This window comes from Podarcis filfolensis, assembly GCF_964270895.1.
Source record: "Podarcis filfolensis genome assembly, chromosome: 4".
NCBI lineage: Eukaryota > Metazoa > Chordata > Lepidosauria > Squamata > Lacertidae > Podarcis > Podarcis filfolensis.
The window spans coordinates 53,608,670-53,622,285 of record NC_139607.1 but is presented as its reverse complement, the minus strand read 5'-3'; the positions used below and the strand labels follow the sequence as shown (position 1 = coordinate 53,622,285).

General features: G+C 38.0%; 1 protein-coding gene across 5 annotated transcripts in view; it reads right to left on the bottom strand.

Moving 5' to 3' along the window:
- The window catches only part of SCAF4 (SR-related CTD associated factor 4), a 43,487-nt gene that overhangs the window by 14,901 nt on the left and 14,970 nt on the right, over nt 1-13,616 (bottom strand). Inside the window, exons 2-15 of one of the 5 annotated variants that reach the window (XM_083611895.1) lie at nt 13,430-13,513; nt 12,984-13,028; nt 11,564-11,725; nt 10,449-10,584; nt 8,607-8,746; nt 7,326-7,502; nt 6,933-7,027; nt 6,386-6,494; nt 6,106-6,276; nt 4,406-4,485; nt 3,757-3,941; nt 3,171-3,271; nt 1,689-1,802; nt 889-1,045 (exon numbers count right to left, since the gene is read on the bottom strand). In XM_083611895.1, coding sequence (XP_083468021.1) covers nt 889-1,045; nt 1,689-1,802; nt 3,171-3,271; nt 3,757-3,941; nt 4,406-4,485; nt 6,106-6,276; nt 6,386-6,494; nt 6,933-7,027; nt 7,326-7,502; nt 8,607-8,746; nt 10,449-10,584; nt 11,564-11,725; nt 12,984-13,028; nt 13,430-13,513 — 1,756 coding nt within the window. Of the gene's footprint in view, nt 1-888; nt 1,046-1,688; nt 1,803-3,170; nt 3,272-3,756; nt 3,942-4,405; nt 4,486-6,105; nt 6,277-6,385; nt 6,495-6,932; nt 7,031-7,325; nt 7,503-8,606; nt 8,747-10,448; nt 11,458-11,486; nt 11,726-12,983; nt 13,029-13,429; nt 13,514-13,616 lie in introns of all 5 variants that reach the window. The other 4 variants (XM_083611894.1, XM_083611896.1, XM_083611897.1 and 1 more) reach the window with 4 other exon arrangements.

The window sequence follows — 13,616 nt, the reverse complement described above, 5'->3', positions numbered from 1 at the left end:
ACAAGAATGCAAAATATTTAATCTCAATTTCTGCCTTACAATGCAAGTGTAAAGTCTGCCATTAATTTAATTAATGCATTAACTGATGATATGTATACATCATGGCCAACCCACTTATCTGTCCCAATGGCAATCACAAATACTATCTGAATCTGTTTAGGGTGACAAAAGACAATTTTTGGAATGTGCACATATAGTTTGTTCAGCAAAAGCACAGCTTTGTTTGAAATGTTTATCTTGCAGCCCCATTATAACCTTTATAACAGGCACGTAGGGTAGAATCCAACACTGCACACGCAGACTTCCATTCACACAACCAAAATTCACACTCCTCTTTCTCCTGCAGCCCCTCATAGGTCCCATTCAGCTCCATTTATGTGATTTATTTTTTTTTTGAAAGAGCGCACACAAAACTCTGCATTTAAATTTTATGCACTTTATACATAACATACTATTTTTATGTAAAATATGGATTTCATCCTAAAATATAAATTTTATCAAATTCTTTCAAATATAACTATTTTTGTCCACACTGAAACTGTACTGCATTATCTGCATATGTGTGTAATTGGACTAGGAGCTGCATTCCAAACCACAAGAAGGTACAGAAGCATCAAATCAGGTAAAAATTGACTGAATAAACATCTATTCCCTAATTATCAGCCCTCTTTCACACTACCAAATAAGTATTAGAATTTATGTTTGAATTAGATTTCACGCTCCAAGGGGATTCACATTCAAGTGAAGTTCTACTTACAAGCATCTCCTAAAGCTCCACCCCAAAGCAAGCAGAGTAAAACAAGTGACTTTTTTTAACAGATTCAAATTATTTCACTTGTAAGACTTTTTATTAAATAAATATTTGTTTTCCATATATTTATCTCTTACCAGGACTAAGTGTTTCATTGTCCAGCATTCCTCCTTCACAGAAGCTTTCCAGATCTTCAGGCTTAACTTTACCCCATGGTATGTAGGTAACGCCTAATTCTACATCCCAATACTGCTTATAGTCTGGTTTAATTCCTTTATTTAAAGCCCATGCAATCTGAAGGAAAACAGCAACATACCAGTGATTTCCTTCCAACAGTGAACCTGTACTTGTTCAGCACAACTAAAGTCAGAAAGCAAAACATTTTACTCAAGAGTAGACCCACTGAAATGAATAGACCTAAGTTTGTCATGTCCATTTATTTCAGCAGGTCTACTCTGAGTGTGACTCACATTCAACACAGCCCACATACAATGGGAAATCTGCAAAGAATAACATATCATAGCCCTGTGAAAAATTCTTGCAACGAGATGACCAAAGGCAGTGTCACGTAATTAAGCAGTCCTATGCAAGCCACATAAACTGCCTCCAAATAACATGGTGATCCGTTCTGTTTGTAGGAGCTTACCACTTGGCTCATCCACCACATAGTTATCATAAATAAACATTCCCCCCAACCTGAGCTGAATGGGGTTTTTCTTACTGCTACCAAATATTTTTTCCAAAACCCCTCTGGATTAATTGATTGCTATGGATGACAATGGTGTCTGCAGCAAAACCAATTTCTGTTATTACAATGAAAGTGCTCCTTCCTCTCTTCCCTCTTGAAAATATTATCCCATAGAAATCTTTGGGGAGGGGGTTGAGGGAAAAATTGTATCCTATAAGTTAAATTTTTATTGAAAAATATATCCAATACCTTTATAAATTTCTGATTCACTTTAAAGTTCCCACGACTCAGTTTCTGAAGAGCACGGTATGCATCTTGTCTTTCCACCATTACAATATAGGCACATCCCCTTGGTGGTATCATCTGTTGTAAAAATAAAAACATTGCACTACTATTAAACAGGAATTCCCATAAATTTTGCAAGGAAAAAGTGCAAAGTCACAAGAAATTTGTTTGAATGTGTGCCTTATTTCCTTTTAAGGCATAAATCAGTGGAGAGAAACCTCTAGCCCTCAACCTTATTTGCCAAGAGTCTCAGTTTGGTCTGCAAGGCCATTTGCCACAAACCATGTCCACTCAACAAACACATGACATCATTCTCATGGTGCAGCTCCCTCTTCACTTGCAGGAAAAGGTTTGACTTCAACTCACTACCTCCAAACAGAGCAATTTTCCTCTGCAACAAGCACCTTTGAAGTCAGTCTGTGAATCCAAAGTGCTTTCTGAAAATGGAGAAAGCAACACACACACACACCATACTCTACTGTCAGCTGCACTAGGCAGTTTCCAACAGGGAACTCACCAGTGCAGCCAATATCAGACATCTGCAAAGGAAAAATTCTCCATTTACGGTTTGAATCCAAACCACTTCCTCCAAATATACTTCAAGGGAGCTGACTGGTGATTGCAGCAAACTCATTCGAAGGCATGCTAAGAGCATCAATTGGCACACCTATGAAGTACAGTGGTACCTCAGGTTAAGTACTTAATTCGTTCCGGAGGTCTGTACTTAACCTGAAACTGTTCTTAACCTGAAGCACCACTTTAGCTAATGGGGCCTCCTGCTGCCACCGGAGCCCGATTTCTGTTCTCATCCTGAAGCAAAGTTCTTAACCTGAAGCACTATTTCTGGGTTAGCGGAGTCTGTAACCTGAAGCGTATGTAACCTGAAGCATATGTAACCGAAGTGTATGTAACCTGAGGCACCACTGTAGGTTGCTGTAACCACTAATCAGCAATTATATAGACTTCAACTTTGATAACTGTCCATCACCTGATGTCCTGCACATCTGTCAAAGTTGGCCCATGGGGGTAGGGAAGCTAAGGATCCTGCCCACTGGCCAGATCCAGTTCTCTACTCCTGGCATAAACCAAGATACAATGTCTGTACAGCAATAGAAGAACTGGGACTTGCGTGTTTTTAATATTTCTAAGTTCTTAAGAGGTTTCTGAGGAAATACATAATGTTGATTATGGACTTTATTTGTTTGCTGCATCTATTACTAATATTCTGTACTGTTTACAGCAATTTCTCACATCAGAACATTTAAAATGTTGTCTTTTAAAAAATCATAGCTCTCAAAATTTTTGGATACAAGTATTCAATTTGTTTTTAAACAAGTATACAAATTTGCTAGCATGTGTTGCAAAAAAATACTACATGAATCACTCAAAATGTTTTCAGCTGGATGATTTTATTTTCTCGTAACTTGCATTTTATTTCATACTCACATTTATAGATTCAATTGGTCCAAACTCTTCTAGGAGACCTCCAACATCCTGCTGCGATGTTCGTTTATCCAACTGGCCTACCCATAGTGTTGTACTGCAAACTAAAAATGTGACAAGTCAAAGATGACTGGCAACTTGAATCACAAGCTAGCAATAATTTGGAAAGTATACATGAATCTGAATGGGTAGGATCTAGAGTTCCTTGAGCAAATGCAAAGTTCCTCCAGAAGGAGACATCTCTCATTTCCAAACTCAGAATGAGAGGCTAGAGCTTGTCATCATCGCCAAAAACAGGACACTACTAATCATGGTGAAATTAACAAGAACATTTGTGCATTTCTGGCCCATCTTTTAAAAATATATACTTGGTTTTACTACACTGGTGGCTCTCAAACTTTCCAAGGACTGCAGCTCAGTAATAAAATGGATTTAACACAGTGATGCAGAGTATCAGTTTGCCATTCTGACTTTGCCTACTGTTCTGAAGTGCTATCTTACCGGAAAAAGAAAGCAAGGACAAAAACACATTTGACAGCATGTATTAATACTGTTCCATCTTGCTAAGAAAGACAGAAATAATACTCACCACTAACAGTTTCTGTTTTGATTGGAGGAAGGCCTTTTGCTCTGCGCTCTTTCTCTCTCTCCCTTTCACGCCTTTCTTGGGATCGGGATCGAGGGGAATGGCGGCGCCTGTCCCGGGAACGGGAACGACGATGGCGTGATCTTCTAGTCCGAGAACCAGACCGTGATCTTCTCCTTTTGGGTGATCTAGTATTTAAGGAAGATATTAAAAATACAGAGTAAGTTTTACATTCATAGGTAACTTGCTGGCTGCTACTGAATTCTGCCCATCCCCAAATCTGAGAATTGTTATTGTATAGTAAGGCTTGTCCTTTGAGAGCAATGTGAAAACTTTCCCTTTTAAGATCTTTATTTCTGGCTATCACTGCCCCAAAATGCAAACAAAACACCTCTAAGAAGCCGACCCTGCCTTAGAAAAACCACACCCCATTTGTCCCTACGTATGCCTTGTATGAAATCACAAAATGCAAATGATCTATTCTTGAATGTAGCACTTACTGAATGGCAAAGTATAAAACCATAAATAACAAGACTGTAGGATAAGAGATTAAAAGCTTTCAGCTTTGAGATTTTTACATTATTCCTGTATCTGGATACACTCTAGTACCTATTAATGGATTATAAATGTACACGTAATTGCTACTTCGTACCTTGATGCAGATCTAGATCTTGACTTTCTGCTCTCATGCCTCTTTCCTTCGTGAACAGGAGGCTGATCCACTTCCATTTCCTGGGGGGGGGGGGGGAGAGGCAAGGATTTATTACCACAGCTGTTCTTCAGTTTCACTTTTTGATCAGTTTCAAATTTAAAACTAGACAGCATTTGAAATGTAAAGATTTTCATTTGGTTCAAATTACAATTCATATTCACTTATATGCACATAAATGTACAGATTGTAAAAACATGATTCCTTAAGAAAATGCTGTTTAAGTGGTTTAATTAACATAGTTAAGGATGTATCTTACTAAATAATATTTGGAGCAAACCTACTGGAATCAATGGGCAACAGGTGTCATGATTAACTTAATTTCACTGATTTGACTGGGTCTACTCAGAGTATAAATTTAGTTGGATATAAACTCTTGCAGCAAATGAAAACTAGTAAGTGGTGGAAATCAATCAATCATTTTGCTTCAGCAAAATGCTAAACCAATCACATTCTATCTAAAGTATTAGTTGTAAAATAAAGCATGTAAGCTTGACAGGAATATCCAACACCCTTGCTAATCCATATATAATTTGAGCTGAAAACAGGTGTATTATATTATCTGAAGTAACTAAGGTATTTGTATTTCTAATGAGCAAGTTTAACTTCTTTAAGTGAGAATTTACTACCTGCCGATTCTGTCCAATAAAGCATTATACAAACTGAAAACTTCTACTCAGTGCAGTGTAATGGATACATCAGTTAAATTAAGAGATTTCTGCTGTTACAGTTACTGGACAGTGAAATCCTGGCATAGATGTAATCTATTTACAGTAGCCTCACAACTTGTGGGGGGTTATGTTCGGGGGGATTGCGCAAGCATCCCTACCTGTCCGATGCTGGCACGCTGAGCAGACATTGCTCCACACATATAGAAGCTCTCCGTCTTGCTTATGGGGTTCTGGGAGGGTCTCATGGGAGCTTAAAAGCAAGGTGGAGAGCTTAAAAGCTCTTTCCAGAGTGGGAAGACCTGGTACCAAAATAACTTTTTAAAAGTTCTCTGGCTTGTGTGTGTTTCATTTGCGTGCTTGCAGCGAACTGGTCAGCAAATACGTAAAGCTGTGATTGTGCAAGTTAAAGGTGTGCAAGTGCTTTTGCAAAACCATTAAACCATTGTTTATAGTTTATAGAGATTATAGTCAACAGAATACTTTCTAGTTTGTTAGCTTGTTCATATGAAGGAAAGGCATAAAGAGTCTGTGTGCACTGCCAAATGTTTGTTCATGTATCATCTTATTAAGCCAAAGTACGATTGTCTGAATATTGCCTATATTGCCTTTTTGATCAAGGACTAAAATTGGAGATACAATAACTGTAGATTCCTTCACAAAGCACATATTAAAGTATACAGATTCTAGTGCACATTAGAAATTTTTGAAACGATTAAGCAGTTAATCTACCATACCATCATAATGTTCTGCCGCCGCCACTTTGGGTGACTAAACATACTAAAACTCAGTACTCTAAAGGAGTCTAACCTGTACTGGAAATCTAATGTGACAAACACATCCAGATAAATTAAAATAGGGTAAGAAACAGTGACCAAAGCATACACTATGGAACTCTTGTGAACAGTCCTGAGATTTCTTCCTGGGTGCAACATATGGCACTAGGGCTGGGGGGAAAGATAGCAAGTTATTTACCTGCTGATGTGTATGTTTCTGTGTATGTGGTTCATTTTGTGCTGGAAAAGAAGGCTGGAAAGGTTGTTGCACCTGGGGTGAGGGTTGCATCCCAGGCTGAGCCATGGGAGGAAACTGTGAGGCAGGTAGAAGTCCATAACTTGGCATTTGTCCATTTGGAGGAAGTGGGACCTTGTAGAAAAAAGAATATATAGGTATTTTCCATTAATTTAAAATCAAGAACAAGCTTTCAAAGTACTGCATGTCTAAGTACTATGCATAAGGGAAATGTTTCCAATACCTGGTGAAGCATAGGTTCCTGTTGCATTCCAAGCACTCGTTGCTGATACTGGTCTATATTTGGGAGCTGGGCATAAACTTGTTGCTGCATACCTTCACCCGGAAAACCACTGAGCAATAAATATGAGATTTTAAAGCAGCGTTTTAAGGACATAAAATTTAGTACAGTAACCTAGGCTGCCATCAGTGCTCCCCTCCCCATGATTTTTTTCCATGAATACAAACTTCCCCTCTTTGCTCCCCTCCTTCTGTTGCTTTTCTTTGTCAAGACTCTAGACTGCAGGCTCATTAGGGATGGAAACAGTATTCTAGCTGTTATAATGATGGCACTATTTAAGTATTTTTTAAGCTGAGGTGGTAATATTCAACTGTAACTGCAGGATAGGGGCTTTTTGTTTTGCTTAGCGAACTGATGCATATCAAATATTGCATAATAAAAGAGTTCAAAACAATGAAGTCTAATGAAGAGAACCTATATATGCAACATTAGGCTTCTATAACATCACCTTAAATTTTTAACATCTACTGGTCTGACTCATAAATCTTACAATGTTGGTTGAGAGATTGCAGGAGGTGTTGGGTCCTCTTTCTTGGTGTCTTCTACTGCTTCTGGTTCATCATCATAGTCAAATCGATCCAACAGCTTCTGAAACATATTACATTGAGCCAACTCTATTTTCTTCAGTAAGTAATGAAAGACAAGTAAACAATATTGGTACCACTGACAATGTAAGATCATTTTAAGTTTTGCATACCAAAGTATGGTTCACCAGAAACCAGAAAGGGGGGACGGAAATGTCACATGCAGTGGAGGTGAAATCAAGACTCCCTGAATACTTGTTCTCATAGCATGAAACAATAATTTGGCATGGCATTCCACAAAAAAAAAAACAACAACAAATCATTGAGTAAATTCCTTTTCAGTACAAGAAAAATATTACCTTATCAAAAGATGTCTTTTGCTCAGGTGCTGAGAAATCGTGTTTTTGTTCGGATGGTTGCGTTGCTGTAGTCTGCAGCTGGGCAGTAATAGCATGGACCTGAGCCATTACATTGTTATCTATCACAGGAGATTGAGGTTTCGGAGGCTGCTGAAAAGTCTGAAGAATCTGTTGGAGCTAAAATAATGAAACTGCAACTATTAATATCTTCTTAGGAATGATCGTGAAAACATCAGAGGCATAATAAATGTACAATAATTGATGCCTTCTAACAGGTGGATATCTGCTCTCCCCACCCTCCAATCAGGCAGGAGTTACTGCTATGTCTGGTGGGTATTATGGTACAAGGCAGCTGCTCTTGTGGCTCCTCCTCTGCTCTGTGTTCTTAAAGCTATAAGGGAGCACAGAGGTAGCCACAATAGACAGCCACAAAAGAGAGCTTTCCATGGAAACCTAGTAAAGCACTGATGATCACATCTGCATATTCACACTCTCCCTTCTGCATTTAAAAGTCTACTAGTCCTCAAGAGAAGTGCTAGTACTATGCAGATGAGTAGACAGCTGGCAAGAGAAAAGAAAGGACATTTCTTACTCAAGCAGACAAAGGTCAGACATGTTATACATATGCATGATTTATTTTCAGACCAGATGTGATCAGTAAACAGCAGAAATATTGATTTCACTATTCACTAATGCAATTCAACATATTTTCAACATCTACATGCAGCTGCTGGGCAAGATCATAAGGGGGTTTGGGTTCAGTGTTCATCAATATGCGGATGATACCCAGCTCTACCTCTCTTTCAAATCAGAACCAGTGAAGGCGGGGAAGGTCCTGTGTGAGTGTCTGGAGGCAGTTGGAGGATGGATGGCGGCTAACAGATTGAGGTTGAATCCTGACAAGACATAAGTACTGTTTTGGGGGGAAAGGAGGCAGGCGGTGTGGAGGACTCCCTGGTCCTGAATGGGGTAACTGTGCCCCTGAAGGACCAGATGCGCAGCCTGGGAGTCATTTTGGACTCACAGCTGTCCATGGAGGTGCAGGTCAATTCTGTGTCCAGGGCAGCTGTTTACCAGCTCCATTTGGTACGCAGGCTGAGACCCTACCTGCCCATGGACTGTCTCGCCAGAGTGGTGCATGCTCTAATTATTATTATTATAATTCACTAACAAATTTCCACTAATGGTTTTAAAATAGAATAGTTATATATTCTGCATTAGATAACCATCTTATTATCTTAATTTGAATTCTGTATTTTTGAACAAAAAGTCTCTGCTTGCCTGTTGTCCTTGTGTTGTCTGAAATAACTGGGCTACAGCTGCAAAGGCATCAGAACTCGGCAATTGCGGCACAGCAGGTACTGAATTGGAAGCAACTTGAAGAGGCTCAGATGGAATCACTGTGGCAGGAGGTGGTGAACCTATAAAATAAATTTAAATGCAACATTAAGATTTCAACAATTCCCACTGATAGCATTGCACTTTTACACTATAATGCAAGTTTTTAAAAATCAAAACTTGGGTGGTCAGTCTGTAGACCATTCGCAAATATGGTCAGTAAGTTTTTTTTTTAATTCCACGGGCAGGATTCTCAAAATTAGACATCATGTGGCAATGCTTCATTGCCAAACACCCTCATGCCCTGCATGCCACAACACAAAGTATGTATTTTATTGTATTTTGAATATTTTTTGGAAGCTGCCAGAGTGGCTGGGGAAACCCAACCAGATGGGAAGGGTATAAATAATAAGTTGTTGTTGTTTTAGGGCCAGGTGAATATATGGCTGTAAGTATATGCTAAATATTCTTAGGGCCAAACTAAATTTGACAATAATCATGCAAGTGGTAGTTACATAATTGTGTTCTGTACAGTAAACAGCAGCCACAGGGGAATGGGGGCAATGATTAGGACTACATGATTAGGTCTAGTTTCATCGACAGTCCCATATAAACTCCTATCTTTTTCTCTTTCTCTGTATTTCAGTAATCATACTTCTTTGTCATACTTCTGTATAGAAAACCATGATGATGATTGATGACAAAATTCAGGAAAGCCTTTTGTAGCTTAACGATCCTACAGACTGCAAATTTTTTTGGGGGGGGGAAACCTTTATAAAGAATATTGATGATTGAATGGATATATGGAGAACTGCTAAACTGTTTAAGGTTAATATACTATTACACACCCACCCCAGTATTATTAATGTATTTGCAGCAATTTGTATACCACAACATATAAAATATTAGAGTTATATACATCCCTAGAGGTGTTTTGTCCATTAGCATTTTTAAAGTGCTTACTATTTAAACATCTCTAAGTGGTATACAAAAATATCACAAAAATAAAACAGTAGCAAAGCAGTATTAAAACAAACACAAACAACAGGAAAAGATAAAAAAGAATTTCAGAAATAACAGGATTCAATCTTATGGACCAGGGAAAGCCTAGGCAAAAAGGTATGTCAACACAAGATGCCAGAAACACATAACAGATTATGGTTCACATATGGCAGCGGGAAGGACATTTCACAGTGGTAGAAAATACTATTTGAGGACCAGTAATTTCCCTGTGATATTCTGTAGTGTTGTGCTATGAGTGAAAATTTCCCTGTGATCCTAAATGTGATATTGTGATACTGCAGGAACAAGTGATATTGCTTAACTACTGAGCAATCTAAGGGGTGCCCCACTTATACACGGATGCCATTTCTGGTAACAGAATATGCTGTATAGTATCCAAATCATTGTGTATTTTATTTATTAGGCCATCTTAATATTTACAGCCAGACTCATCAAGAACACAGCAATGGGTAGAAATAATTCTATTCAAAATATGGGAAGAACAAAAAAAAAATGTTTTCACAGTACAATCCTAAACATACACATGTATAAGACAGTCAACCAAAAGGCTCTTCACAGGGCTCTTATTCTATAATACAATCACTTAGCCAAAACATGAACTTTATCATATTTTTAACACCAAGAGTTACAACAACAAAAATCTATCTCCAACTTTTGCTTGCAATTAATTCAGCCCATTCTATGCAGATTAAAGCAAATAAAGTCTGAGTTTGATAACATAGGCCCATAACAGAAAATAATGCTTTAACTAAGATTTCCTACCTTCATTGTTAGTAGTATCTTCAGTCACTGAAGCAGTACTGCTAGCTCCTGCTGCCATGTCGAGGAGAGGTTGAATTATTTCTATTTTAAACACTCCATTTTTCTGCCATAAGTTGAGGACACGAACTATCTTACTCTGTTCAAAGAAGAGATGTGTAAGTACACTTTAAAAAAATCTTCATTTGCTTAATTAAAGCTTAGGCAGTGTTCAGACAATACTGTCCCCCCGCTTCAGTTTTATACATCATGAGATCAGGTAATGGACACATGCACTTTGTTTCCTATCACCTAAACAAATGTGAGACATCTGAGTTCAGATATCTTCTGTTCAGAGGGGAGACAAAACAAGGTGCATGAAACCAATCAATCTCACAATGCACAAAGATGAGAGCACAAAAATGCCATCTGAACAAGGCCCTAGTCCTTGCATGCACACACACACACACACACACACACACACACACAAAGAGATTAGTACAGTACAAAACTTTTGTACTTTGTTTCCTATGCTTTGTAACATTCTGTGACTTCTCCAGGAAATGACTGTGGACAGGAGCAACAGTGAGAAGGAATGGAGAGATCAAATCCCATACAATATTTTTCATGACACACTTTATGGACTTAGTAAATGAGGCTACTTTATTCTATTCTAGACATGGGAATCAGTTTTGTCAGCATAATACATACAAGCAGCAGGAACCCAAGCCTGTTCTAAGTCACCAGCCACATCTAGTCTGTGTTGCAGCTTTACTATCAAATAGAATAAAATCCAGCTCACATGGCTTTCTACACAGAAGAGAAAAGTTCCTCCATAAGAGCTTTTAGTCATGAAGTGGTGAGGAAGAAGGGCCTCAAAAATTTAAAAGCCAACTAGAAAAGAAACATTTAACATCAAGGCCTCATTCAGAAATAGTATCCAACAATCAACAATGTGTGTTTGTACATGGTAGACCAAATATAGTAGGATCAGAAGATATTCATTTCTCTCTCTCTCTCTCTCTCTCTCTCTCTCACACACACACACACACACACACACACTCTCTCTCTCTCTCTCACACACACACACACACACACACACACAACAAGTCGAAATGCTACAAGAAATTGAGTTATACCTTGTCTTCTGTTGGACAGAGATATAAATACTGGAATGTGGCTGTTATATTTTTACAGAATCTTGGCCCAAAAACATCCTTATCTGTTCCAAATTGATGACGAGACTGACGAACAATAGAGTCAATAACATACAATCCAGGAACTTTGTATTCTGGTTTACACTAAAGAGAGAGACAGACAGAAAGAAAGTCATATAAGTAATATACATTTTATAAATCCTAACAGTAAGCTCTGTATGATCATAAAACAGGCCTATCATATTAGCATGAAGTTAAAAGTCCAGAAAGCAGGGGAAAGAAAAACAAACTAGCAGGTGCCATACAACACTATAGACATTCCACTATAATTCCTGGAATTTGAACGTAAGTGCTATTCACTTTTTAAACACTGATCTCAGAAATCCAGTCACATATCAGGCAAGATATGCACTTTAAAAATATGCCTATGAATATACATTAATTTGACTCAGTGATGGTTATTTTTCATAATGATGTCATAACTACGATGTTTTAATGTACATCACCAAATGTTTTTAAATGACTTGGCAGTTCAAAAATAAATAATCAATGTACAATAGAACAAGCAGACTAAGCCTGCCCCAACATGCCCTGCCTTCGTATTAGTTGCATGTTACCTAGATCACAGGCAGAATTGACACAGCTAAGGTCAAGAATGTAGGCCCTATGTCCCAAAAACTCAGTAACATCAAAGTTTTCTGGCATCTAGAGATGCAAGAAGGGGAGATCCATACACCAGCTTTGCAATTCGCTTTCCAGCTCCCAATCTAGGCAGGCTAAACTTCCTCATCTCCTCTTACGCCTTGTGTGCTTACTTCTTCTTGCAGGTGTATTGTGTATTAGTTTAGTGGTGGTTAGAATTAGCTAATTCTCACAAACAAACAAACAAATAAACAAAGCCAAACAGCGAAGTTGCAACCTGTGCACATTCAACTTGCATGATCAAAACTTGACACGCTTGGCGGCCAGCCAGCTGGTATCACACAAGTTAAAGCACACAAGGCAGAGAGTCTTGCCTACCAGGCTCTGGGAAGATCTCACTCTGGGAAGCTCCTGCAAGATCTTGCCTTGTTGTGGGGGGGGAGGGGGGCAAGGCCCATGCTTCCAAAAAGTACGAATGATCACACGGGAGTGGTTTCGTGATTTTTCCAACTACACAATTTTGGCTTTACATACAATCCCCCAGAACAAATCCCCATGTAATATGCTATATTTCTGCACAGTTATGGAGCTATTACCATTGCCATAATTAATATATGCAGTTGCTGAGTGATTTCCCATAGAACTGCTAGATGCACGTATTTTGATTGTATGTGCGCTAAAAAACAACAACCCATTTTTGGGGGGAGAATGTAAATTGCTGAATCATCAGTATATACAACTTAATAAATATTTCATTTACCTTTTTTATAAACTTCTCTACAATCTGGACTACGTGTTTGTAAAGCTGAAAGAGAATCAAAGAACATTTGAAATGTTTAACTTCATAATATGTTTAAGAAATGTGAATTTGTTTACCTTAAACATTAGCATATAAACTCATATCAAACTAAGCAAAAGGAAATATATCATAGGTCATTTTATTAAACTAGTCCCAACTTGCATTTATAACTATCTCCAAATCATCTCAAAGGAGTGTTTGAAATGGAGTTATTTTTAAAAATTACTTTGACTGTGATAAAATTATACATTAAAAGCATTATAATTAAAATTATTCAGTATCTGTAAAATATTAATAAGTGAGAATGACTCTCAGTCCATGTGATCTTTGAAAAAACACAAAACATGCTACAAATGTTCAAACCTTTTAAAATTTTGTACAAAATAAAATACTCTTTACCATCTCACCTTAATAGCTTTGATGGCAGCTTTAGTAATAAGAATCATCTTTGCACGAGAAATAGGAGGTTTCATCTCCATCAATGAGAAGAGCTAACATGGTGGGGTGGAGAGAAGAAGAGAAACCAAAAATCGTAAAACACAAGTAACTGAAATGCAACTTTGTTACTACATACCTTTTGATGAACTCTTTCCA